At 58.4% G+C, this 27,558-nt stretch overlaps 1 protein-coding gene across 2 annotated transcripts; it reads right to left on the reverse strand.

Moving 5' to 3' along the window:
- Positions 1–9,657: 9,657 nt before the first annotated feature.
- On the reverse strand, positions 9,658–26,796 carry SLC38A3 (solute carrier family 38 member 3). 2 transcript variants are annotated; one of them, XM_066350435.1, is made up of 17 exons: positions 26,616–26,796; positions 25,282–25,434; positions 16,328–16,477; positions 16,152–16,233; positions 15,871–15,986; positions 15,234–15,307; positions 15,062–15,154; positions 14,863–14,944; positions 13,815–13,897; positions 13,663–13,721; positions 13,003–13,167; positions 12,848–12,927; positions 12,595–12,695; positions 12,347–12,471; positions 12,114–12,258; positions 10,616–10,719; positions 9,658–10,526 (listed from the first exon to the last, which is right to left on the reverse strand). In XM_066350435.1, exons 3-17 carry the CDS (start codon positions 16,423–16,425, stop codon positions 10,422–10,424), a joined length of 1,512 nt encoding a protein of 503 aa, XP_066206532.1. In that variant the 5' UTR covers positions 16,426–16,477; positions 25,282–25,434; positions 26,616–26,796; the 3' UTR covers positions 9,658–10,421. The 2 variants fall into 2 exon arrangements, with proteins under 2 accessions (XP_066206532.1, XP_066206531.1); XM_066350434.1 differs by lacking the exons at positions 25,282–25,434; positions 26,616–26,796 and adding an exon at positions 24,880–24,965.
- Positions 26,797–27,558: the final 762 nt, after the last annotated feature.

The raw sequence follows: 27,558 nt of genomic DNA on the forward strand, positions 1-27,558 counted from the left end.
GCCCTTCCTTCAGACCTCTTTCCACGCTTCTCTCCCTCCTGGAGAAACAGTCTCCAGCCTGGGAGGCCCTGGGGCCTGGTTCGTCTTCCTGCTCGTTCACCTCCTTCAGAGACAATTGTCTTTGTCCTGGAGAACGCAGGACCCGGCACTGCTTGCCAGAAGTTTCTGGACGGGCTAGGGAGCCCCACCTGGCATGGAAAGGGGGGACCGGAGGTGGGTGTCCAGGAGAATCTGGGAGGAGGGGTCATCTGTTCATTTATTGTGAAACTAGTGTGCTGAGAACCCGAGGGTGAGGGGAGCAGCTGGGACTCGGCCTCCAGGAGCACATACCAAACAAAGCAAACAGGGCAGTGAACTCCACCATTTCAAAGAAAATAAGCAGGGCCACACAAGAGTCGCTGGGAGGTGTATGCAGGACGGAGCACTCTGAGAAGGGGAACTCTGAGTGATGAGAAGGGACCGACTGTGTGACAAGCCAAGAAGAGAGTGCTAGGCAGAGGCAACAGAACATGTAAAGACACTAGGGCAGGCCTGACCAGGCGGTGGCGCAGTGGATAGAGCACTGGACTGGGATGCAGAGGACCCAGGTTCGAGACCCCAAGGTCGCCAGATTGAGCGCGGGCTCATCTGGTTTGAGCAAAAAGTCCACCAGCTTGGACCCAAGGTCGCTGGCTCCAGCAAGGGATTACTCGGTCTGCTGAGGGCCCCGTGGTCAAGGCACATATGAGAAAGCAATCAATGAACAACTAAGGTGTTGCAACATGCAACGAAAAACTAATGATTGATGCTTCTCATCTCTCTCTGTTCCTGTCTGTCTGTTCTTGTCTATCCCTCTCTCTGAAAAATAAAATAAAATTAAAAAAAAAAAAAAGAAAGACACTAGGGCAGGAAGGGGCTGGGTGTTCCTGGAACAGAGAGGAGGCCAGCCTGACTGAACGGTGAGCAAGAGGGACAATGGTGTGAGAGAGAACCTCTAGGAGACACCACCGAGGAGTCGGGCAGGCAGAGAATCCCCAAGTCCTCCAGGGATGCCGAGGCAGGGCTGGGTCTGAGCCTGTAGTAGGTACTAGCGGCTCCAACACTCCCGTCTGGCCCTGCAGAGCCACCTGGTCTTGGCACTCAGGGTGTTACTGACATGACTGGGGGAGAACTGCCCAGTGCCTTGGGAGGGGACCCAGGGTGCCCTCAGGGCTTTGGGGCCAAAGTCAGAGCTGAGCCCCCCCCCCTTCTCCTTGAAGAGTACATGGCCCAACTTACCACTGTGTCTGCCACATACATAGTCTCTCAAGCCTACCTACCTTGGGAAACCCAGGGTCCTTAGAGGGCCTGGGAAACAATAATCAACCCTATCCCAGGAGCCACTCTTCTGCTCTCCTTGTTGCATAGCCCTGCCTGTCATGCCGTCCAAAGGCTGGGGCTGGTAGCCTCTCCCGCGACTCGTTAGGGCCTTCATTAGTACTGGTTCCTATTTAAGGAGCAAAAAGAGCCATAATGAAAGTGAGGCAAGAGCAAGCACTCCAGCCTGACTGACCGGGCAGTGGCGCAGTGGATAGAGAGTCGGACTGGGATGCAGAAGACCCAGGTTCGAGACCCTGAGGTCGCCAGCTTGAGCACGGGCTCATCTGGTTTGAGCAAAACTCACTAGCTTGGACCCAAGGTCGCTGGTTTGAGCAAGGGGTTACTCAGTCTGCTGTAGCCCCACGGTCAAGGCACATATGAGAAAGCAATCAATGAACTAAGGTGTCACAACGAAAAACTGATGACTGATGCTTCTCATCTCTCTCCCTTCCTGCCTGTCTGTCTGTCCCTATCTATCCCTCTCTCTGACTCTCTGTCTGTAGGGAAAAAAAAAAAAAAAGAGCAAGCACTCCATGAGGTGCCTCCAAGGCTCAGCCCCCTGGGCACAGGGGCTTCCTGTAGATGGTAACTAGAAGAAGGGGAAACCTGTCCTGAGAAGAATGCCGGTCACCAAGCCCTGGGAGCATGGGTCTGTGCTCTGCTATACTACGAGGTGCAAACGCTGAGCCTAAAGACAACTAGACAGAGTTTGAGAAAGGAGGCTGGTTGGGAACTGCTTCAGGCTCATGAACAAAAGCTTCTGAGATGCTATCAGCCAGTGCAAAGGCCCTGAGGTAAGAACCAGCATGGTATATTACAACACAGGCCAGGCTGTGGGCTAATGCCAGCGGGTAGTCAGCAGAAACCAGATCATCAGGGCTATGGGGCAGGGAAAAGTTTAAATTTTGTTCCAAGTGTGACAGAAACTATTAGAAAGTGTTAAAGCAGAGTGACATGATCTACTATTTTAAAGTTCCCTCTGGCTCTATGAGGAGTGTCTCCTGTGGACAAGGGAGAAGGCAGGAAGGAAGGTAGGGGGTAACCACCATGTCGTGCAGGAGGTGAGAGTAATGGAGTGCTACCTACGGAGACTGGGCTGCTCATGTCCCCTAGAAGGGAGGTCTGGAGAAATGGGGGGGGGGGTGCACATATAACTGGGCTAAGCTTGCTTCTTCCAGCAGGTCTGGGCTGGCTGGGCCCTTCAGTCTCACCACAGGCTCGGCCTCTCCTCCAAATGGGCATTGCTCAAGCATGTAAAGAAAAGCAGTGTAAAGGTATCCCTTCGCCGCCACCTTGGTGGACCTCTCCACCACCCTTTCTGGAGCTCCCTTCCCATTTCTCCACGGTGAGTACTCCTTCCTCTCCCTGCTGTTAGGTCTCAGCCAGCCCCTGGCTCTCTAGGACCCCCAGGGCGGTATTTCACGAGGGAAAAGGCCAGGAGACACAGGCGTGGAGCAGAGAGCTGCTCAAGGCGCAGCCTCGTAGACGGGGGCCTGGCCCTCCGTCCCTGACCCCGCCCCTGCCCTGGGACCTCACAACTCTACCTGCCCTCGCCCCGGGCCTACCACAGTCCCCTCACCACCCCGCCTCCCCCAGTTCTAACACCCACGCCCCGTCCACGCGGCCGCCTTTCCACAGGGTCTGCCCCTCGTCTCCCTGCCGAGCTGAAACCGGAAACGGCCCCTGCGCCCACTGCCCCGCCTCTTCCGGGGCCTCTCTAGGCCGAAGTGCGGGATTTCGGTGCCCGTCAGAGACCCTTCACGGCTTCGCGGGGCAACGGCGCCCCCTGGCGGGCCTAGGACGCAGCGCGGGAGCACAGGCTTGCCCAGCTCCTCACCTCCTGGCAGCCAACTCCTCACTCCCGACCTCCACCAGCCCTGCCTTCCCAACTCGTTCGCCTGCCTCTGCCGATCTGCCAGTGGGTGGCCAGAGAAGCCCTTCCTGCACAAGGCGGCAGCCTTTCGGAGTCCTCTTGCTCAGAGCTCTCCGCGACGCCCCAACGCCTTTTCCCTGCTCTGACCCCAGGCCTTCAGGACCTCCTCCAGCGTAGCCACCTTCAGCTCATCCTCAGACCGTCCCATGACACCCACCTTCTGCTTCTTCTGGTCCTAGCATCTTCACACCCTCTGCTCCACGATACTCTCTTGCCTCCATCTCCCCAAATCCATTCACAGAATCGATTAGATGCCGATTTGTGTGATTATCCCGATGATCACTTTCCCTGCTTCTTGAGAGTCAGGAGGCTCCGTGCCCATCGCCTGCACTCATCTCAGGGCCAGGTGCGCAGTGAGGGCTTCGGGTGCCTGGCTGAGTTTGATCCCCAAGATGTGGGCAGGATAAGAAGGATAAGAAGAGAAGCTGGGTAATACATGCAAGGACTCTCAGAACACTTGGTCAAGGTTGAGTCTAGGAGTCCAGCCCCTTTTCTCTGCTCCGGGAACCCCTCCAAGGTCAGGGAGGCCATGGGGGGGCCCATGCCTGGCTCCCTGAGGACGCTGCTAAGTGTGGGACTGGCAGCTCCGCACCTGCCCAGGATGTCCAGTGTGAAGGGCCCCGCCCGCCCCTGGCGACTTCTCTTCTCCAGTCTCTCCCCAAACCTTCCTGCCTGCCTTCTTCCAGTGCGCCAGCCAGGAAGCCTTTCTGGACTGCCTTGGAGCTTCAGGAGCCAGAGGCACTGCCCATAGATGACCAGCCCAGCTAGCGGCTGGAGCAGTGTGTCGGGTGCAAACGGCACAGCTCAAACTTTGGCCGCTGACCGCCAGGGGGCAGCAGAGGCCGCCTTCTCACGATCTTGGATCTTGGGTGATTAGGTCGAGGTCTAATTCTGTCCAAGTCCCAATGTGAGTGGCAACGGAGGTTTGCAGCCTTGTGTGGTTTTGTAAGCAGTTTTGCTCTTTCAGTTTTTTTCCCCCAGGGCTACTCTTTCTAAGTAACTGTAAGTCAATTATTACTGTTCCTAACTTGTTAGTTGCTGTTAGTTGAAATTTAATTGTTAGATGATTTAAATTGAGGTCAAGGTAGACATCCAATGATTCCTCTGGGTCTGTTTATATGCTCCGCGATGTCACTGGCTGTATCTTGGACCCAAGATGTTCATAGCTACCGGCACTTGACCACCCTACATACTCCCTGATGCCAGCTGTCCAACTGCTCTCTGCTGTCTGTCTCCCAGCTCAGTTCCTCCAGGTCCCTGGCCCACAAGTCCCTCCCCTACCTCCAACCTGTCATCCTGTCAGCTTCTTCCAATCTCTCACCTCCTTACCTTCTTCCTCCCAGTCTTCCTTAAGTCTTTGTGGCCTCTGCTCCTCTCTCACTTCTCACAAATCTTCTTTCTTTCTCTCCTTTCCTTCTTTCTTCTCTTTCTTTTAGAGAGAGAGGAAAGGAGAGAGACACTGATTTGTTTTTACACTTGTTTATGCATTTATTAGTTAATTATTATTATTATTATTTAGTGAAAGAGAGGGACAGACAGGGACAGACAGACAGGAAGGGAGAGAGATGAGAAGCATCAACTCATAGTTGCGGCACTTAAGTTGTTCACTGATTGCTTCTCATACGTGCCTTGACCAGGGGGCTCCAGCTGAGCCAGTGACCCCTTGCTCAAGCCAGTGGCCTTGGGCTTCAAGCCAGTGACCTTTAGGCTCAAGCCAGAGACCATGGGGTCATGTCTATGACCCCATGCTCCAGCTGGCGACCCTGTGCTCAAGCTAGTGAGCCCTTGCTCAAGCCAGATGAGTGCGTGTAAGCCTGTGACCTCAGCGTCCCACCCAGGTTGATGCTCAATCCACTGTGCCACTGCCTGGGCAGGCTATTGACTGATTCTTGTATGTAACCTGACAGGGGATCCTGTAACCTTGGCATATTGGGACAATGCTCTAACCAACTGAGTTATCAGGCCAGGGCCACACAAGTTTTCTACACTGGCCTTTCCAGTTCCTACCTCTTTCCTCAACCACTCCAGTTGGGCTTGCCCTCCCTCCACGGAACAGCCCTGGTCAAGGTCCTCAGCAGCCCACACATCGGTCTGTTTTCCACCCTTAGCCCTCGAACACCTAATGCTGACCTGGCTCCTGGGGCCCGCCTTCTCCTGGGTTTCCCCCGCGTCCTGGCTGCTCCTGCTCACGCCTAACTGGTTCCGCCTGGGCTCTCCCACCACCGAACAGGAATGTTCCAGGGCTCTGTCCTGACTGCTGTCGTCCTCTGTCTAAACTCACCTCCCTGATCTCATCCGGGCCCCTGGCTCTGAGTACCATCCACTCCACTCCCTCTTCCTCCCAGATCTGAGCTCCAGCGCTGGTTACTCTACTGAACTCGAGTCACACACCGGCCTGTCAGCGTCAGCTTGGCATCTCCACACTGACTTCGGATTTTAAAGGTTTCTTTGCCGAGACCGATTCCCTTCCAAGCTTGCTCCTCCCCCAGCCTCCTTCAGTGGATGCAGTGGCAGCTCAGTCCCCAGATGGACTTGGAGTCACCCTTGACTTGTCTCTGTCCTCCCCTCTTACCCAAACCATAGGGAACCCTGCCCACTCTGCCTTCAGGACAAGCCCAGCATCTCTGCTCAACCACGTCGCCACCCGGGCTGAATCACTCAATGTGTCTGTCTAAACTCCTGCAGTAGCCCTGCGCCAGGGTCACCCTTGGCTCTCCAACCCTCACCCAGAGCTTAGTCTCAGTGCTGCAGCTAGAAGAATCCATTTGAAACAGTTACGACTGAGTCCGTTTCTGCCCCTTCTGTGTTCAGGACCCTGCAGGGGCTCTTATCTTTCCCAGAGAAAAATCTGAAGTCCTTACGGTGGCTGACCAGTCCCCACCACATCTGTCCCCCTCAGGAGTCCGCACTCGCTCTTTCTATCCCCTTCCCGGCTCCTAACGTCAGCCACAGTGACTTCCTGGCTGCTGCTCTCACGTGTCAAGCACGATCAGCCTCAGGGCTTTGCACTGGCTGACCCCTCTGGCTGGGACAGTTCCCTGCAGGCATCCACATGACTTCCTCCCTCTCCAAACCTTTGATCAAATATCCCTTCCTCGATAAGACCCACCCTGTCCCGCCTCCAGACCCCTGTTCTCCAGGTAAAATGCCTTTACTTTGCCATTCTACTCCCTGTAGTACTAAGCCTCTGCTCACAAATGATGTCGCCTACTGATTCTGTTTCATGTTTCTGCTCAGAATCCAATCACCCACCCAGAATGAAAGTTCAAAGAAGGCAGGGTCTTCACTTCGTTCGATACTGTGGACAGGTGCTGGAAGAGTGCCAGGCACAGAGGGAATCAATACAAATTTGTGAAAAGAAATCAAGCTCTGGCTGGGTAGCTTCGTTGGTTGCAGCATCGTCCTGAAGTACAGAGGTTGCTGGTTCGATCCCCAGCCAGGGCACATACAGGACCAGATTGATGTTCTTGTCTCTCTTTTTCTCCCCTTTCCTCTCTCTATAAAATACACATTAAGGAAAAAGAAATTTAGAAGACCTCTGTGCTGGACTTTCTGGCTGTTCTATCTTTTCAATATTCCAAGCAGAACAAGTTTCTGGCCCTACTCCAGAGAAGTTTTTTAAAAGCAAAAAGACCTGGAAAATTTTTATTTTAATTTATTTTATTTTATTTTATTTTTTTACAGGGACAGAGAGAGAGTCAGATAGAGGGATAGATATAGACAGGCAGGAACGGAGAGAGATGAAAAGCATCAATCATCAGTTTTTCGTTGCAACATCGTAGTTGTTCATTGATTGCTTTCTCATATGTGCCATGACTGCGGGCCTTCAGCAGACTGAGTAACCCCCCCCCCCCCCCGCTCGAGCCAGTGACCTTGGGTCCATGCTGGTGAGCTTTTTTTGCTCAAGCCAGATGAACCCGCGCTCAAGCTGGCAACCCCGGGGTCTTGAACCTGGGTCGTTCCGCATCCCAGTCAGACGCTCTATCCACTGTGCCACTGCCTGGTCAGGCGGAAAAATTTTTTTATTAAAGATTTTATTTATTGCCTGACCAGACGGTGGCGCAGTGGATAGAGCGTCAGCCTGGGATGCCGAGGACCCAGGTTCGAGACCCCGAGGTCGCCAGCTTGAATGCGGGCTCATCTGGTTTGAGCAAAGCCCACCAGCTTGAACCCAAGGTCGCTGGCTCCAGCAAGGGACTACTTGGTCTGCTGAAGGCCCGCAGTCAAGGCACATATGAGAAAGCAATCAATGAACAACTAAGGTGTTGCAACGCACAATGAAAAACTAATGATTGATGCTTCTCATCTCTCTCTGTTCCTATCTGTCCCTGTCTATCCCTCTCTCTGACTCACTCTCTGTCTCTGTAATAAATAAATAAATAAAAATAAAAAAAAAAGATTTTATTTATTAATTTTAGAGAGAAGAGACTGAGAGAGAGAGGGAGGGAGGAGCAGGAAGCATCAACTCCCACATGTGCTTTGACCAGGCAAGCCCAAGATCTTGAACTGGCCACCTCGGTGTTCCAGGTCCACACTTTATCCACTGCGCCACCACAGGGGAATTCTTTTTTTTTTTAATTAATTAATTAATTTATTTATTTATTTTTAACAGAGACAGAGAGAGAGTCAGAGAGAGGGATAGACAGGGACAGACAGACAGGAATGGAGAGATGAGAAGCATCAATCATTAGTTTTTTGTTGCGCATTGCGACACCTTAGTTGTTCATTGATTGCTTTCTCATATGTGCCTTGACCGCGGGCCTTCAGCAGACTGAGTAACCCCTTGCTCGAGCCAGCAACCCTGGGTCCAAGCTGGTGAGCTTTTGCTCAAACCAGATGAGCCCACGCTCAAGCTGGCAACCTCGGGGTCTCGAACCTGGGTCCTCGGCATCCCAGTCCGACGCTCTATCCACTGCGCCACTGCCTGGTCAGGCGCACAGGGGAATTCTTGAAAACATACCAACATGCTTAATGACGAGCAAGGGTCTGCAGATCAATGCTCACGGAGGCCCAGTATCTAGGACTTGTCAGCTAAGGATGAAGGCTACTCATTTTCAAACAGTCATGTGGACACTTGGCTTTTGGATTTCGTGTGGCGGCCACATTGCCTGCTGCCTCTTCTGCAGGGGCCTGCTGCCCACTGGTCGGGCTGGAGGGGACCTTGCTGGGCAAGCAGAAATGAAGGGCTTCCCAAGGCCAGGGTCTTTCCTCCACCCCAGCTGTGTGTGTGGCCAGGTGGGGGTGGGGGCTACTGTCAGCACGTCCCCCTGCTCTGGAAGGCCTGCTGCTGCTCTGCCCTGCAGCTTCCTTCGGATGGAGGGCGTGCGGGAAGTCCCCAGGGTCTGTCTGCAGGATGTGCCCTGTCCTGTGTGGCTTCTGACTCTCGGGGAGCCCAGAGTCCCTGGCAGGGCTCTAGCCTCCTCTGATGGGGAAGAAGCCAGAGACCCCAGAGGGCAGCCCTCCACACCAGGGCCTCTGGGCTGCAGCCATCGTCAGGCCAGTGTCCAGCTCCTTCCTGGGGCCATGGGGCTCCCGGGTGAGTCCCCAGGCTGGAGTCAGGCGCCCGGGCCGATGGGAATCAGACTCAGGAAGCCCCCCTCTGACCGGCTGGCACCGCTGCGGGCCTCGCAGCCACCAGGCCGGGAAGTTCTTTCTTCAGGGGTTTCCCATGCTGGCAGCCGCCTTGCAAGTTCAAACTGGATTTTTCCTGCTGTCCTTTCCTCAGCAGCCCAGCCGGGCACAGGGTCTCTCCTAATGAGGGTTTGGTGCCAAGACCTGGGCAGCTCCATCCCGCCGGGTCCCTGCTGGTTCAGGCCTGCCCCAGGCAGTGGGCAGCTTCCCAGCCCCACCCAGAGCCAGGGCGCCTGGGCTGCCCTGCGTCCTTGCAGCCCCTGCCCGGCCTTGGACTTCCCTACTCAAAACGCGACGCCACACAAGGGGACTCACGAGCCCACCTTTATTCATGGTGGTTCACCGCCTGACACGGGGCACAGAGTCCCTGGACTTGTTTCCAGACTCGAGGCCTGGACAGAGGGCTGCACAGGGGCCCCTCTGCAGGGCCGCCGCAGCTGCCCCCCGCTCAGACCCTCTCCGAGGCTGCTGGGGATGCGCCTCACGTTGCCTCCTTCCGGAGGCCTCTTTCTGTCCCATTTCCTGGGGCCTCATTAAGTCCTCCCACCTCACCCCGTGAGAAAGCAGGTCTGTGCGGCGCCTGGCCCGGGCCCAGCGCAGGGTCTGAGCACGCCACCGGCTGGTTTGGGAAGCTGGGGGTGGGCCTCGCCCTGTCCTCACCCTCAGCCCAGGGGAAGAGGCAGAAGGGGCCTCTGTCACCATCTCCACTTTCCAGGTACCCAGGGGCCACGGCGATCAACAACAGGAAACACAGCTTGTCTTATGTATAATATTTATAAAAGGGGGCTCCCAGCCAGCCTCTCCACCCCTGTGGCAGGCTGGTCCCTGGGTCGTCAGCTGGGCCCCAGCCTCTCGTCTCCCAGCTATGGAATGTGAGCTACGGCCCAGGCTCGTGGTGAGGGAGGCCCAGCCTCCCCAGGACCGGTGAGGGCCATGGCAAGGGCCCCTTGGGGTATCCCCCCAGCACCACCCTCAAAAGAACCTGCTGGCTCCAGGCCTAGGGTGGGGGGTCCGCTCCTGCTGAAGGGGATGGGACAAGAGCACCCGAGGACCTGAGCCTGCGAAGGTCTCAGCGGACAGGAGGGGGGCTGGCAAGAAGGCTGAGAGAGATGGGGCCTCAGGTGGGACACCACGGCCAGCAGCAAGGTCGGGGGTGGCTGCTGGCCTGGGCCCCAGCTCTAGAAGCCCCACAGGCTGTGTGAGCTCAGGGTGCTCCTCTGTGCGAGGAGGAGACAGCCCGGCTGAGATCTGAGGCCATAGGAGGGCGGCAGGGGAACAGCCCCACCCTGCTCCCAGCTCAGCAAGGCCCTGCTGCCCAGGAGCCCAGCAAGGAGAGGGGCCCAAGGGCCTTGGTCCTGGCTCTTGAAAAGAACCTTCCACAGAGAGGAGGTGGGGCAGGGCCAAATGCCATTGGGTTAGCCACGTCTTTCTCTTCCTCCGGACTGGCCACTGGCTGCACGCAGGGCCCAAGAGTCTAGGCGGGGGCACTAGGACGAGCAGACAGAACAGGACGGCTGTCCTAGTGGCTTCCTCCGTGCCGGCGGGTCCCTGAGGCCCAGTCGATGACGATGAAGCTCAGGCTCATGGTCATCAGCAAGAGGCCAAGCCCAGCAAAACAGAGAGCCTGTCGGGGTCAGAGGTCAGGGTCAGGGCGAAGGTCAGGGTGCTCCCCTCCGCTTCACACCGGCCCGCCGCCCTCCGGGCCCCTCGCACCAGGATTTTGGGGGTGGATCTCGCAGGCTCCTTCTCCGTGGGCACAATGCGGAAGTAGAAGATGGCAGGGAAGATGAAGATGAGGCACGGCGCAGATGTGGCACCTGTGAAAAACAAGGCGTGGCCTGACCAGGCGGTGGCGCGTAGAGAGAGTGTTGGACTGGGACATGGAGGACCCAGGTTCGAGACCCTGAGGTCGCCAGCTTGAGCGCGGGCTCATCTGGTTTGAGCAAAGCTCACCAGCTTGAGCCCAAGGTCACTGGCTCAAGCAAGGAGTCACTCGGTCTGCTGAAGCCCCCTCCCCCCGTCAAGGCACATATGAGAAAGCAATCAATGAACAGCAAAGAATTGATGCTTCTCATCTCTCTCCCTTCCTGTTTGTCCTTATCATCCCTATCTCTGTCTCTGTCACAAAAAACAAAAACAAAAAAGGCATGGCCACAAAGGGCTCATGGGCATTTATTGGTTAAGGTTCAGGGGTGGGGGTGAACCTAATGAGATTAAACATTCCTTGTTGGGGAAGGGGTTCTGGAGAGCCCACCAGCCCCTCGCTTTGGCCTTTGACCACCGAGGTGAGAGGCTGATGCCGCTGGTATCAGAAGGGTCTGTCAGCGAACAGAGCTACGAAGATATGGACAGAGACTTGAGGATGTTGGGCTCTTGGACATAGCTATTCCTGAAGGCTTTTCTATTATTTGAGCCAATACATTCCTTTTTTTTTTTACTATTTTTTTAACTTTTAAAATGCATTTATTGATTTTAGAAAGAGGGGGGAAAAAGAGAGAGAGACATCAATTTGTTGTTCCACTCATTGATGCCTTCACTGGTCCATTCTTGTATGTGCCCTGACCGGGGATCACACCGCAACCTTGGAGTATCAGGATGATGCTCTCTAACCAACGGAGCCACCCGGCCAAAGCTCCGATTGATTCACTTTGAGCTGAATTTTGGACATCTATACCCAGGAGTCCTGTCTATAACATCCGTGATACTCAGTCCAGGTCTGTGTGTCGGTCCCTGCAGAATTGGGTTAGGGAGTCGTCAGTCTCTGAGTTGGGTTACCCCAGAGATGTCCTGGAGTTGCTGACCTTCCAGCTCAGAGCCCCAGCTTGTTTGGGACAGTGGACAGAGTACACATCTTGTAGCCCCATGACCTTGGGGCTGAATCAAGGCTCCTCACTTACCAACTGTACGGCTCTGCTACTCTCAGTCACTCTGAACAACAGTGTTCCCATATGCAAAATGGGGACAAGACCCTCCCTCGCGGAGGCCCTGACTCCTTGGCTCTAAGCCGTGCCCCATGAGAGGAACTGACTCAGGGGTTCCAAGCCTTCAAGAGGGATTAGAATAACCTTCAGGGAAAAATCTCAGAAGCGAGGCCATGCTGTACACATGGCCAGCAGCCGTCACTTAAATGTGGGGTGTGAGCTTGGGAATCTGCTAGGGCTTGCAGAAGAGAAAGTCTCCGGTGCAGTGCCCAGCAGGGCCAGAGCCTCACCGATGATCCCGAAGATGCCCAGGATGTTGGGGGCGAAGATGACCAGCAGGTTGATACAGGTGAGCAGGCCGATGGCGATGAGGCTATGTCGCAGCCAGCTGAACTCCTGGTTCTGGAACAGCATCTGCTGGATGGCGCGGCGCACCTGGGGGGCGGGGAGTCACAGCCTGTCAGCTCCACCGGTCCCACCCCCACTGGCCCAGCCACCCAACCACCTGCCCACACAGGCTCACCGGAAACAGGACGATTGGCACTGTGAGTGTGACTGCCGTCAGCACAGCCACACGCACACACAGGATCAGCACGTCGAAAGGGTCCACCTTGCTGTAGGTGTGCAGCAACTCCGACTCCACCCCATCTGTGGCAGGCAGGGGTGTTGGTCAGCAAGTAGCCTAGGCAGAGGGCTGTGCTCTGAGACCGGGTCCACCACGACCCTGTGGGGCCTGGCCTCTGCCCTGCCCCGCAGTCACGCGGGCCGTACCGTAGAAGGTGAGGTAGCCGAAGAGGGCGGCCAGGAAGTACATGACGTACATGACAGCGATGGACAGGTTGGAGATGTGTTGCATCTTCCTCTTGGAGGGGCTGGGGGGGGCAGAGGAGGGCCACACTGGGAGACCCCCATGTGCCCTGGGGGGGTCTCCCTGGCATCACACCCTCACCAGGTGGCATCTCATCCGCTCTCCCTCCTCCCAGCCGTTCAGGCAGCCCCGCCCCCTCCCAGCCACGGCACCTACTCCTTGAGCTCAGTGTAGATGGGGAGCACCTCGGGGTGGCAGACGAAGGCAAAGGCCATGATGGGGATGGTGTATGCTGTCTGGGGGGACAGGGGGATGTGTCAGGGCAGCCCCCCCTCCCCGGGCCCCTGCCCCCACCCTGGGCCTGTCAGGACCTGTATGTTGAGTGTGAAGTAGTTTGGGGTGCAGAAGGCTGGGGCGTCAGTCTCCTCCAGGAGCTGTGCCCCCTCCTTGATGAGCTCCTCGGAACTGAAATTGCCTGTGACATTGACGGAGTTGGAGGGCAGGGGGCAGGGCACATGGAACTTTTTGTAGATGACCTGGGGAGGGGAGGGGGTGAGAGTATCAGGGCCAGGCCATGCTGCCAGGGAAGTCACTCTATAGCTAAGGCTAGATTAGGGATGGAGGAGCCTGACCAGGCGGTGGCGCAGTGGATAGAGTGTCGGACTGGGATGCGGAAGGACCCAGGTTTGAGACCCCGAGGTCGCCAGCTTGAGCGTGGGCTCATCAAAGCTCACCAGCTTGGACCCAAGGTCGCTGGCTTGAGCAAGGGGTTACTCGGTCTGCTGTAGCCCCACGGTCGAGGCACATATGAGAAAGCAATCAATGAACAACTAAGGTGTCGCAACGAAAAACTGATGATTGATGCTTCTCATCTCTCCGTTCCTGTCTGTCCCTGTCTATCCCTCTCTCTGACTCTCTCTCTGTCCCTGTTAAAAAAAAAAAAAAAGAAAAAGAATGGAGGAGCTGCCTGCTGACTTAGGACTCTCCTCGGAGACCCGCCCCTCCCTCGACCAGCATGGAGGGTGACTCACTGCAATTAGGAAGAATACCATGCAGCTGAGGGAGAAGCCGCTGGAGTAACCCAGGTAGCCTGCAGAGTTGGGGAGGGGTGTGTGAGACGGGGACCCCCTCTGGTACAGCCTTCCAACACCCCCTTCCAAGGGCCTGGCCCTGCCACACTCACCGAGCTGCCGCATCAGGGCCAGGGGCAGAATGATGGTGATGGAGACCAGAATCACCAGGTAGTTCCCATTCATGTACCAGTCCCTGTAGTATAGGAGTGGGAGCCGAGGTCAGAGCCCGTGCCGCCTCGGGCTGCCACCTGCCTCCACCCCCAGTCGGGGTCACCAGTGGCGCCACTGAGCGGCCTCCAGAGAGTACTGGTCCACAGCGCTGAGCCTTCCTGTCCCCAACTGCAAAACGGGCGTATGCCCGCCCGGCACTCTGCTGTGTGAGGCAAGGGTGCTTGGAATCGGTCCAGAGTTTCTGCCGTTTTGCCCTCAGGGCACCAGGGAGGTGGGAGGGGTGAAAAAATCCTGGCTCTGGGGGGTGGGGCATGGAGGTTTCAGGGACTTGCCAGGGACCTCTACCTCTGTGGTCCCTTCTGAAATCTGCAGCCTGCATCGTCCTGCCAGCCCCCCGCCCCGCCCCAAATGGACAGGGGGCTGCAGGGCATGCAGGGATAAGGACTGGGACCATCCTTCCAGGGCAAGGCCAAAGGCCAATTCCTTGGAAAAAGCCCTCCCGGGAGGGGCTTTCTGGCTGTTCCCCCCCCCAGAGCCCTCTCTCAGCCTCACAGCACGTCTGCTCTCCTGGGCTGTGTTGCCAAGGGCAGGACCTGAGCTCTTCTCTGCCCCCTCACCACCGTGGTCGGTGCCATCAGTGCTGGCACACTAATGATGGGCAACTGGGACACTATGGGCTTAATTTCTCCAAGCCACAGTCAGGAATAGCAGGCGCTTAGAGCTAAACCCGAGGTTCTGTCTCCCTGCTCAGCCACCGTGCCCCCCCCCCCCCGGCCCACATGGCCCTCCCGGGGGTTCCTCTAGGTGCTTCATCCACAGGGGGTGGGGGGCTGAATGTTATCTCCGCTGGCAGCTCTCTGTCCCTCCATCAGCCACTTGTAAGGTCTGTCTCCTCTCTCCCAAGCCGGCCCCCGGGTCAGGGGTGGATACGGAGAGTAGTCCAGGGCCGCCCACCCTCCGCCACCCCCGCCCCACCCTGGGGCTCACGAAGTTTGCTCCTCCAGGTTCAGGAAGGTCTGTATGACAAGGGGCAGCTCGGACTTGATGATGTACAGGTAGCTGGACATGGCTGGGAGGAGAGGGCAGGCAGGCGCCGCGGTCAGCCACACCAGCCAGCCTCCGGACTGCCCGCCACCCACTGCCGGCCGCGTCTGTCCCCTGCCGGCCGCGTCTGTCCCCCGCGCACCTCCGATGTTCTGCAGCGTGATGGCCAGGGCTGCCGCCAGCTTCCCCGGGGTCCCAAAGGCACGGTAGCCCAGCTGCTCGTAGGCACGGATCCCTGCGGCACAGGGCACCAGGACGGTGAGGGGCGCTCCTCCCCACCGCCCTCCCTGGCTGCAGGCTGCTCTGAGGCTCACCCACGATCCCGGAGGACTTGAGCAGCAGGTGGATGGAGTAACCGGACAGCAGGGCCACGGCCGTCAACAGGAACCTGAGGGAGATGCGGAGAAGAGGCCGTGGGCTCCCCTGGCTGGCAGGGGGTGGTGAGCTCCGGGGGGCCTGCGTGTGCGGGCTCTGTGACCGGAGGTTTGGACCCCCGGCAGGTGTGGGTGCACACCCCGCAGGCCTCAAGGGTGGGGAGCACCAGCCGGCTTGACCCAGATGAACCATGCGCCAGAAGAGGCCCTCCAAGCCCACCTCTCCTTCCGTTCTCAGAACAAACACGTTTCCCACTTGGCTGTGGGGCGGAGCTCTCAGAAAAGGACACGTGTGCCCACACAGGCCTGGCCACGGGGGCTCACCCATCACGGGCAAACATAGAAGGACAGCGAGGCCTGTCAGGCTGGCCCTGTGCTGTCATCTCAGTGGGTTTCCTGGGAAGTGAAGTATATTTGTCTGGCAGCGGCTCGTTTTTTAGCCATGGTTTGGGCTGAGCATAAGTGCCCACCCACTGCCAACCGCGCCTCGAGACAGGAAACTGGTGGGTTCTGGGAGGTCAGGGACGAAGGCCTGTTTAGGGCTTCTGTCTGTAGAGGGGTTGCAGACCACACTCACAGGAAAAGGATGATGCCCGTGTTGGCCATGGCGAAGGCCAGCCCCAGGATGCCGCTGCCCATGATGGCGTTGCTCAGGTTGAACACCGACATCCCAAACGAAGTCTTCCCCTCAAACTGCCGGCACCAGTGCGGGTGAGGAGGGGTGGGCGGTCAGCAGGCACGGAGGGCATCTCAGCGTCCCCTCCCTGTCCCTCACCTCCCGTCGCTGCCCTCAAGCACCTCCTTGTTGCCCCCCTACCCCCCATGGCGCCCGAGGCCCCCTCCGCTGCTCCGGCTCACATCGGTGAAGTGTGGCTCCTTGCTGGGGCTTTTCTGTAGGAAGTCCTCACCCTCAACACAGCTTCGTTGGGGGTCCTCGACCCTGCAGGCACAGGCCACGCTAGGCAGCTCAGCTCCAGCCCCTGGCCCTGCACCCTGCCCTGCGTGAGCCGTGACCGGGTCCCTCCTCCGCTCACCTCGCGTTGCCTGTCGTGGGGGTGACCGGGCGTAGTCCTTCCGAGTGTTTGCCGTTGGGCACCAGCTCCACCATCTCCGTCTGCAGAGGCGCCTCCATGGCTCGGGGAGCACCGCAGGGGCCTAGCTCTGACAGCTCCTCACGTGGCGGTCTGCAGAGTGACGGCCCTCAGATTGTCCCCGCTCCTGGGGCCCACAGCCCAGCCTCCCACAGGAGGGCTCGGCCACAGCTCACTTCCCAGGGGGGCGCTCAGGACATCCACGCACAGACTGGTCTGCCTGCAGCCTCCCTGGGACCCACCTTTTGGGGAATCGAGCTTAAATACCTGAGTTCTCTGAGGGGCATCTCAGCCAGTTTAGAGCCACCCCCCCAACCCGACACTCTCTCACACACACACATACTAGCGCAGGCAAACCCTTGAGGCCTCGGTTTCCCTATCTGTGACGTGAGGGTTAGCTGGATGACCTAAGTTCAGAGCCCAGGGGTGCCGGGACCCAAGGCCACTCTGGGGGTGGGCCCCGGACTGCCTCCCCTCCCCGAGATTAATACTGGGAGACAGTTCCCTGTGCCAGCCCTGTGTTCCAGGGACCTCCTAGCCAACCTAGAATGGCACAGCCTGACGGCTGGAGGCCTCGGGACAGGGTGAGGGCTGTGGGCCCTCTTCCCAGCTGCCCGGCGGGCACTGTTGGCAGCCAGAACAAAGGGCCCTCTGTGGGCTGAGAGCTGGCGCTGGGGATGGCAGGCGCAGAGCCCCCCACCCCACCCCCGGAGCCAGGAGGCCTGAGGCCGTGCTGGGTGGCTGGACACCTGGGCCCTGCCCGCCTGGCTGCAGAGGGGCCTCAGGAAGCCTTCCCGGGAACGGGCGCCCCAGGGCCCAGTTCTTTGGGCCGCACAGGCCTGACTCTCCACACAGCGCTGGCTCGAGGGCCAAGTTTCCCTTCCAGCCTCTCTGCCCTGCTAGGGAGCCGTCCACTCTTAGGTGCCCATCCTCCAGGAGTCTTTGGGCACACTTGCCATTTCCTGGGGCCCGGGGCCAGGAGCTCCGGGCCCTGGCCAGCTGCAGAGGGGCCTGGACCACTTGCTCAGTGCCTTTTACCTGCTCTTAGGGGCGGCTCCGCTGGGTCTCGTTGGAGCCAGCCCTCCTGCTCTCTCCCCCTGGCCTTGCTCCCTGCCCAGACCATTCACTGGCCCCTCTCCTGTCTCTGGGGCTGGGAGCCACCCACCCTATGCCCGGAAGGTACCTGGGTCTGGTGGCCCCAGGATCTACAGGGACATTCAGAAGGCCAGTCAAGCCAGCAGGAGAGCAGAGGTCAGAGTGGTGAACAGGGAGGGGACAGCACTGCCAAGCGGGTCAGCCAGAGCCTCATCTTGACGCCATAGCACCCCCTCTGCTGGGTGAATCCTGCCCCGGATCCTCTACCATGAATCCTGCCCTGGATCCTCTACCATGAATCCTGCCCCGGATCCTCCGCCACGAATCCTGCCCCGAATCCTCTACCATGAATCCTGCCCCAAATCCTCTGCCCCGGATCCTCTACTATGAATCCTGCCCTGAATCCTGCCCTGGATCCTCTACCATGAATCCTGCCCCGGATCCTCTACCATGAATCCTGCCCCGGATCCTCTGCCATGAATCCTGCCCCGGATCCTCTACCATGAATCCTGCCCCGGATCCTCTACCATGAATCCTGCCCCGGATCCTCTACCATGAATCCTGCCCCGGATCCTCTACCATGAATCCTGCCCCGGATCCTCTGCCATGAATCCTGCCCCGGATCCTCTGCCATGAATCCTGCCCCGGATCCTCTGCCATGAATCCTGCCCCGGATCCTCTGCCATGAATCCTGCCCCGGATCCTCTGCCATGAATCCTGCCCCGGATCCTGTACCATGAATCCTGCCCCGGATCCTCTGCCATGAATCCTGCCCCGGATCCTCTGCCATGAATCCTGCCCCGGATCCTCTGCCATGAATCCTGCCCCGGATCCTCTGCCATGAATCCTGCCCCGGATCCTCTGCCATGAATCCTGCCCCGGATCCTCTGCCATGAATCCTGCCCCGGATCCTCTGCCATGAATCCTGCCCCGGATCCTCTGCCATGAATCCTGCCCCGGATCCTCCGCCATGAATCCTGCCCTGAATCCTCTACCCCCACTCCACATCTGGATGGCCTCAGGTCTGCTCTTCTTAACATTTTTTCAGGTCTTCTCTTGACCCTGGAGCACCAGGGTCCTCAAACTTAGCACTCGGGACCCTGGGTGAGCCGGGGAGGTTAGGCTCAAGCTTCAAGCCTCAGGCCCCAGTGTCCTGGAGGCAGTAGCCACACAGAACTGACCAGAAGACCACCTCCCTCTGCTCCGGGCCAGAGTTCAGATCCCTGGCATGTTGGTCTAGGAGACCCTGCCTGGCACCCTTGGTCCCCCTCAACCTGCTTCTCCTTCCTTTCGGCTGCTGTCTGAGCCCTTCTCTCCTCCAGCCCTGCCCACTCAGGACCGTGAGCTGTGAGGATCTCTTCTGGTGCCCTCTTCCCCGGGACCAGAGTCCCTGCGGCCAGCCTGTTTTCATGCCTCTGTCCCAGTCCTCACCATCCGGGTCCCTCCAAGCACCCCAGCTGGGTGTGGAGGTGTCAGCACCCGGGCCGAGCCGCTCCAGAGTGCCCCTGGCTCTCCGCTGGGGTTGCCCAGGCCAGGCCTCCCGCCTCGGGCAGGCTGGGACAGGCCCTCAGAGCGTGCTCAGTCGGCAGCGGAGACAAAGCACCCTTTTCTGCCATAATATCCCTCCCTCGCAGCCAGGCACTGCCTCCAGGGAGACCGCGGCCCATGGCGCGGTCACGGACAAGGTGCCTGACGTCCTGGCTCCCCGTTCCCCAGCAGGACCTGAACTTAGGCTTTCAGGACCTATTTGCTCCGACCGGTCACTGCTGGTTCTCAGGCTAGCCTGGACCCCAGAGAGGACACAGGACACCTGTCCTCGACTGGCTTTCAGTCTGGCAGAGACAGAGCCCCCAAACACATCCCTCACCCAATGACTCCTGCGGCAACTGAGCGAGCCACACAGCGCTAGGACTCAAAAGAGGGGAGAATGAGGCATCAAGGAAAGCTTCCTGAAGGTGATGGAGTCAGTTTTGAAGTTCCAGTGGGAGTCCCAAAGCATGGAAATAGGTAAGAGTGATTTAAGCAGAGTACACAGCATGGGTAAAGGCCCTGAGGTATGGTACGAGGCAGGCTGCGAGGGTAAAATAGAACCCTCATGGGCTGTGGCCATAAACACGCCTGACAAAGCGTCGAAGGCCAGGCCAAGGACTCTGTATTCCGTGCCAGTGCAGGGTTAGGGCTGAGGAGCGAGGGGGGTTCTGGCACGTGGGCCCCCACCTCCAAGCCATTTCCTGAGGCTGGCAGACCAGTTTTTTGTTTTTTTTTGTTTTTTAATTTTATTCATTTTAGGGAGGAGAGAGAAAGGGAGAGAGAGAGAGAGAGAGGGAGAGAGAGAGAAGAGAGAGACAGAGAGAGAAGGTGGGGAGGAGCTGGAAGCATCAACTCCCATATGTGCCTTGACCAGGCAAGCCCAGGGTTTCGAACCGGCGACCTCAGCATTTCCAGGTTGACGCTTTATCCACTGCGCCACCACAGGTCAGGCCAGTTTTTTTTTAATTTAATTTAATTTTTTTTATTTTATTACTTTTTAGAGAGGAGAGAGAGAGAGAGAGAGAGAGAGAAGGGGGAGGGAGGAGCAGGAAGCATCAACTCCCAGGGTTTTGAACCGGTGACCTCAGTGTTCCAGGTCGACGCTTTATCCACTGCGCCACCACAGGTCAGGCCTGGCAGACCAGTTTGGACACTCACATCCCTCACCTCGGGCCTGCCACCTTCCAGACTTTTCTATCAGTGAGTCAGGGCAGACTCAGGCAATCATCCCTGCCTAAGGAATGCTGCCAGCAGACCCTTACCCACTGTGGGGAAAGCCCAGAGAGGACACTCTGAGTCTGAGGTGACCCGGCACTGCTTCGCTATGTGACCGTGGGCAGAATATTCCCCACTCTAGACCTCAGTGTCCGTCTGCCCTCCAGGGGTCCTGAGAGGTTTGGACAAAGCTGGGGACAGAGTGAGGAGCCTCCCTGAGGCCTCTGCCCTCAGAGCCGGCCAGGGGCTCTTAAGAGTCCAACTCCGGGGTGGGGAGATCACTGTGACCTTGGGTGGGTCATCAGAATGGCATCTGTCATGGGTGCAGCGTGGGCTCAGGCAGTAAATCGATGGCCCAGGCCACTGTCCGGGGCCTGTTTGCTCTGCTGGGAGATAAGGGCCAGACAGGAACAGGAGCCACAAGGACTGTGTGGCAGGTAACACTCGCCCACGCGGGCGTCACAGGGTGCTAATTCGTCAGGCACACCTCAGCAGGTGTTGAGTTTGGCTAATTAAAGATTTCAAGGCCCCGAAATCCAAGCCGCGGTGGGGCCCCTGCGTGTGTCAGCTGCTGTGGGAAGCACACCAGTGCTTGCCTCCTCAGTGCCCAGAGACGAAAGCGGGTCTACAGTGGGGAGCTGGCTAAGGGAGGCATCCACACTGTCCTCCCTCAGTCCTGTGGCCACAAACCTTGGTGGAGGCCCGGACACCACAGGGCTAGCTGCCGTGGTTCCCAGGCCTCTTGTGGCGGGGCAGTCCTCACCTCAGCATAGGTCTCAGAGGACAGGCAGCTGGCCAGGCTCGAGAGTCCATGTGGTTACTATCCCTTGGGGCTCACGGATGAGGGATCCCCTAGTTTCAGCTCCCCCATCCTTACTACTCTCCTCCTCCGCTGAGACAGCCTGGCACCCCTCTGCCCACCTGCTTCTCCAGGCTTCACGGGGCAAACACCCTCCTAAGACAAGCTATCAGTCAATAGGGAGACTGAATTCAACGGACACATCTGAATTCTATGTTTTCAAGGCACAGCCACAAGGATTGGTGGGAAACTGATTGCTGAGGTTAGGGCTCTAGTAACAGGGTATGTAGGAGGGTGTTCAGAACAGGGGAGGGGACTAAAACACACCCCTGCATTTCCCAAACTCCAGATTGTGCCCCTAGTAGGCCCAGTCCTCTGTCCTCTGCCCCCTCACTGTCAACAACACTGGGTGAGGGGCTAGTGCTCGACCAACGCCCTGCTGCTGGCATGCAGGAAGGGCGCACGTAGGGAAAGGCAGACGGCCCAGAACATGGCTGTATTGCCGCACCAATCCCTCATCCCCTGGCTCCCTGGCTCTGGTGTCTGGGCTCTGTGCTTCTGTGTCTGGCCATCCGGAAGGTGGGGCCGGAAGGTGGACTTTCCTGTGACAGGGTACGTTTTACAGACACCCAACCGATGCTTAGAGCTGGGCCGAGGCCCAGACACCTAGGCCTCCCCTCCCATCCAGTCTTGGACCCTCCTTATTCAGGCTGAACCCAGGGAAGGCTGCAGCTGGAACCTCTTGGGCTCAAGATGGGACCAGAGCCAGGAGTGGCCCCCTCCCCCCTTTGCCAGCCTGCTGAGAGGGACGTGCAACCTGAGGCCCAGCTGAGGCAAAGGACAGGACATCACATGCCTGCGGCCCCCCAGGAGCAGGGGAGACCCCGAGCCAGCCATCCCATCCTCCTCCCTGCTGACCCGGAATCCCCTGGAGGCGGCCAAATATTTGGACAGCCGGACTTCTGGCCCCAAAGAAAGCTGGAGCAGGGGGCCTGGGGCAGCTCAGGACTCATCGGAGACCCCGATGGGGGGGCTAAAGGCAAGGTCAGCTTGGAGAAGAGGCTCCATCCCATGTCAAGAAGAAGCAGAGAGGGGCAGAGGGAGGGAAGAGAGAGAAGGAGAGAAAACCCCGACGACACATGTGTCCATGCATACTGATCCAGCCAGAGAGGCTCAAGGGGTCAGGGAAACGGGCATGGATAGAGAGGAAGACAAACAGAGAAGTACACACGATCGGCAGACAGACATTCAGACAGGGGTTGAGAGATGGCCAGCCAGAGATGGCCAACCAGTCAGAGATAGCCAGATGGAGAAAGAGACAGGGACGAGACAGCAAGAGACAACAAGGGACAGGGTGCGAAGGGACAGGAAGGGGAGAGCATGTCCCGGTGAGGGGGCAGCAGACCCCGTGGGCACTACAGGGGTGATCAGGCAGAGCCCTGGAGGACCCCACATAAAGGCTGCCACAGCATTGCCAGGTGCCCACAAGGGCAGGTTATGCCCCCCATTAGCCAGGTGCAGGAACCTCCAGAGGGTGGGACCAAGCCCCGTAGGGCCACAAGGCCAGGCCCAGCTGGAAAGGACCCCCTAGCATAGCAGCGGTAGCGTGTCTACCCACACAGTGAGAAAATCTATGGGTCGGTTGGAGTGACCCCGTCCCCAAGGGCCATGCACGTGTGTAGACGTGCCAGCTGAGAAGCTGTGGACAGGACGTGGCCCGCAGAGCGGAAATTCAAAACCAAGCCACCCCAAGCTGCTGGCCGGAAAGCCCCTCCTGCCCCAGCAGCTGGTCCTTCCCTTTGGTCCCAGAAGCCCTGCATGGTCCTCTAAAGCACCCCACCCTCCCAGCATTTGTCTTCTTACCCAGAGGCAAAGGCCATCCCTAAACCCACCAGACTGAGTGTGCACAGGACACATAGTATGTACTCAGTAAATGTTGTTAAATGAACGGAATGGGTTCAAGGTCTTTGGCAAGCCCCCAGGCAAGCCAATCTCACTGGCTCCAAGTGGCCCTGGCCCTGCCATGCCTACACTAGAAAGAACACTGTCCTGCAGGACGCCTATCCCATACAGCAGAGGCTACATGCATACCTCAGCTTTCCTCCAAACTACCCAAACATGTTTCCCTGTCCCCATAACCAGCCCAGACTTTCAGGGTACATTCAATTCAGCTCGAAAGCCTTCCCTGACCTCACTCAGAGACCATGAACCACCTAGACTGCCCTAGTTCCCCCCCAGTTTCTTCATTTGCCCGGACTCTGAGGCTACTTGCTAGGGCAGCAGGGACCAGGACAGGAGCAACCAACTCCCATGGGCTGGCCATCAGGAGTCCTGGACTGAGGGCTTTTCTGCTTTGGGCCAAAAGAACCAATCAGGAACTCAATAAATGGTAGCCAATTGTGGCAGACACTGCCAGTTACCCATCTCCCCAATGCATTTTCTTCTTCATGTGTAATAGAAACCCCAAATTTAGTTGGGCACATGGGCAAAGGGGTGGCATGGGAAGCCAGTGAGAACACGGGCTCTATGGGCCCAGGCAGAATAAAGTTCTGAGACATGTATCCCCATATCCCCCAGTGATATAACCCCCTACCCCCAATGCCAAGGAGTCAGAAATTCTCGTTCCTGCTCTCAGTCATTCCAGTTGTCTTGGAGGATGAGTCAGGCCTGGCCTCAACCACCTCTGATCACCCCCACCTAAATGCTTCCTACAGGAAGCTTTCCATGATTGTGCAGAACCTTCCTTTCTTAAAATGGAACTGGCCCTGGATTGCTTTTTATGCTCCAGACTGAGTATCTCTGAGAAATCTGCCTCCTTTCCAGAAGGAACTGAGCCCCCATGCCAGACTGTACGGAAGAGGAAGGGGTCCAGGGTTCAGAGACCTTTTCCAGGGACAGCACAGTGGCCCAAGGAAGGCATGGAAGGAAGGACAGGACTAGCAGGCTGATGGAAGAATGGACTTGGGTCGAAGCGTCCCCAATGGTGCAAGGACCTCTGCCTTAGTCGTCCTCAGACGTGCTCTAGAGTCCAAACCTGGGCTCAGGTCTCAGGTCTCTGTAAGGGGGGGGCGGATCCCCATAGGCCCCGCCCCTGGCCTCCCCCTCCCCGGGTGTAAACAAACGCACGCATTCGCTGTGGCCAATAGTAGAGGCCAATGGGCGGGGCGGGCCCCTGCAAACGGGTCCAGGTCCTCTCCCTCGGAGGGAGCGCGGTGCCATCTCTCACAGCCCGGCCCGGGCACCCGGCGGAGAGGATTGCACATTGATCCTTGCCCTCAGACTTGAGAGCCACACGCGCCCCGTGCCCGCAGTGCCCGCTGTGCCCGCTGAACCGTCTGCAAGTGGCTCGGACTCTGAGACCAACACGTGCCCCGCGGCCCCTCAGGCAGCCTGGCCCGGTCTGCCCTCAAACCCCTGCCCAGCGCAGCCCGGATAAATATACTCGGACTCTCCGCACGCCAGCCGGGCCGATGTGCCTGCCAGGCGTCCGTCGGGGCAGTGCTTCAGGGCCTGATCCCGGGTCCTCTGGGGCCCCCTCGGCGGCCCTCTTCAGCCTGTCCCCACAGTGCCTCGGGCAGCCCAAAGGGTGCCGCCGACCTCCTGCTGTCCAGCTCGGGCCCCGGCCCGTCGGAGGCGACGAGGTGCCTCTCCTGGGACACCTGCTCAAGCTCGGAACTGAGTCTAACCGCGGGTCCCCAGACCTGCGTCCCGAGCGCTGGGGCTCTAGTCCGTGTAGGCTGGGGCGCCTGCCGGAGGCAAGACGGGCGAGGGGAGCTGCCCAAAGCCGGGTTACGGACCAGAGGGAGGACAGTAGGGCTCGGCCCTCCCCGTGCCCCCCTGGGCTGAGGGTCGGTACCTGGCTTCACGGGTGGGGACGCGCGGTGCTCTGCTCCGGCTGGCGCTGTCCTCTCTGCTGCCAGCAGAGCCCAGCGGCGGGGGATGAAGGGCGCCCGGCCCCGCCCCCGGCCCGCCCCCCGCCCGCCAATCCCCCGCGGCCCGCGGGAGGAGGGGCTGGCCTGGGAAGAGGCCCGGGCCCTGGCCGCCAAGCCGAAGGGCAGCCCAGCCGGAGCGCTAAGGAGCCCCTAGGTACAGAGCAGCCGCTCCGGGAGGGCTCAGTGGAGTGTTGTGGGGGGAATGTTTCAGACCACAGCAGAGTCCCTCGGCGTGCCCCCCTTAACCCCTGAGGGCTCTGCCCTCACATCTCTGAGCCAGAAGGGGCTCTTCAGCCAAGCAGAGTGGAAAAAGGGCAATGCTTCACCTCAGTTAGGGATGCTTGAAGGCTGACTTCCAGACGTGGCTCAGGCATGTCTTTCTGCCTGCCTCACCCCTCCCGAGCAGAGGAGGGATAGGGGCCAGGAGGGGGCTGGCACATGATTCTGTCTTCATCCTGGATATTCAGAAGTAATTGAGGCTGGAACAGATGGGGAAGGAAGGGGCAGTGAGGACAGGAGGCAGCCGGGCTTGGCTTAAGCTGAGCCTTGCCTATGTTCTCCCTGGCCATGTCCCCCATTCTTTTTTTTTTTTAATTAATTAATTACTTTATTCATTTATTTTAGAGGGAGAGAGAAGAAGAGAGGGAGAGAGAAACATCGGTTTGTTGTTCCACTTATTTATGCACTCATTGGTTGATTCTTGTATGTGCCCGGACCAGGGATGAAACCAGCAGCATTGGCTGTGGGCATGCTCTAACCAACTGAGCTACCTGGCCAGGACTCCCATTTCTTTATTTCAAAGAAGTAGGAGATATCTGTCAGACTGTCCGTGGGAATGAGGTCTGGGACTTGGTGCCCTGGGGCAAGGGGCTTTGGGGTAGCCCTATTCTCATCTGGGGGCCCCCAACCACCCCTACCTGTTTTACATCCAAACCTTTGGTGCCCAGAGGTGGGTGGTGGGTGTTGAGGCCCCCAGGCCCAGGCAGCAGGGAGCTAGGGAAGGCCTTGATCTTGGGGAGTTACTGGGGGAATTCCCAGGACAGCTGTGTCCCTTGCTTCTCAGCCACTGGCTCTGATCCGATTAATCTCATGGCCTCTGCTGTTCCTAGCTAAGCTGGATGTCTGTGTCATGTCCTGCCCCCCTCCCCGCTGCTGGGGGGAATGCCCCCGGAGGACAGGTGTAACCCCTCCGCTGCCCTAGGTTGGGCGTCAGAACCCTGGAATCTCTTCCTACTAACTCACATCACCACAGTCAAGCCTTAGCAGACCTCAGTTTCTCTACGTGTCACAGGAAATGGCTCTGTCTTTTCCACAGCCTGCGGGGAGTGGGTGAAGGGGACGCTGTGAGCCAGGGGAAGGGGACTCAGCTCTGGCTGGGAGTGCCCGAGGCCTGGGAGGACTGAAGAAAAAGGCACTAGGATGATGCAATCCCTGAGGACTTCAAGCCACCCAAGCATCTGCCCCGCTGATGGCTGAAAACTGGAAGGGGCAGACTTTCCCTCCTTATCTGGGGCTGGATTACCCCAGATCGGAGCTTACCTTGGTCACAAGGGACCCCAAGGCTCTCACTTCCTGAAGGGGCTTGAGGACTGCGCACAGGACAGAGTCAGATAGGAGAAGTGCTGACTCGAGTTTCAGGCTGTCCCCACCTCCCACTTACAGACATCCTAGATGTTCACTGAAGCCATTTGCAAAGGGCTGGGTGCTTCCATTGGCAGTTTATGAGGGACCAGGTCTGGCTTCAAGGTCACCCAGCATGCGGGTGTTGAGATCCTCAATCCAGAGTGGAGGGAGCAGGGCCTGGCTGGGCTGGGCTGCCGTGGGAGGCCTGGAGGCAGCGTGATTCGGGGTCCCTGGGCCAAGCCAGTTGCGGCCAGGCTGGGGGAGGGGCCGTCTGTTTGTTGATGCTAGTCCTGGGCCCCGGCCAGGGCAAACACAGCTCTGAGGCCTTTCCCGCCACCTGCCGAATCTCCCAGCCCAGCCTGCGGTGGCCGGACAGCTGGCAGCCAAGATGGGGCTCTGCGAGCTGCTGGCCGCCTCCTCCCAGAGCCCAGAGGTGAGGGTCCATCCAGGCAGCTGCAGTGTTGAGGGCAGCCTCCTGGAGTGGAGGCTGGGGCAGGGAGCCTTGTCGCTTTATCTCAGCCTCAGCCCAGCCGCCGCCTTTACTCCCCCATCTCCGGAAACTAAGGCACGGGCCCAAGAGATTGCCAGAGATGTGAGGCAGAACTTAGGTCCCAGGGTCACCTGGACCCTCCCTCCAGCATCCCAGAAGTCCCTTGCTCTCCTCCTCTTTAGTCGGATCCGCTCAGCCTCCAGCCAGACAGCCTCCTCTCACTGCCCGCTACCTCCCCTGGCACAACATCCACACACAAGTGCTCAGACCCTGTCTGCCAGTGAGACCCCATCTTCGCCTCCAACCCAGTCCTCCCCAGAGCCCAGCATCTGTGTCCATGTCCTCCTCAGACTCCTGGCCGGTGCCAGCCTTACGCCCAGACTCCCAGCTGGTGCCCGCCTTACGCCCAGACTCCCGGCCGGTGCCCACCTTACGCCCAGACTCCCGGCCGGTGCCCACCTTACGCCCAGACTCCCGGCCGGTGCCTGCC

This window comes from Saccopteryx leptura, chromosome 10 (genome assembly GCF_036850995.1).
Source record: "Saccopteryx leptura isolate mSacLep1 chromosome 10, mSacLep1_pri_phased_curated, whole genome shotgun sequence".
Lineage (NCBI taxonomy): Eukaryota > Metazoa > Chordata > Mammalia > Chiroptera > Emballonuridae > Saccopteryx > Saccopteryx leptura.

Coding starts and splice junctions, on each gene's coding strand:
- SLC38A3 (XM_066350435.1), bottom strand. CDS start 16,425: ATGGAGGCGCCTCTGCAGACGGAGATGGTGGAGCTGGTGCCCAACGGC. Junction 15,987..16,151: donor AGGAGCCACACTTCACCGAT/GTGAGCCGGAGC, acceptor TGGTGCCGGCAG/TTTGAGGGGAAGACTTCGTT. Junction 12,472..12,594: donor CGGCTACCTCACCTTCTACG/GTACGGCCCGCG, acceptor TGCCTGCCACAG/ATGGGGTGGAGTCGGAGTTG.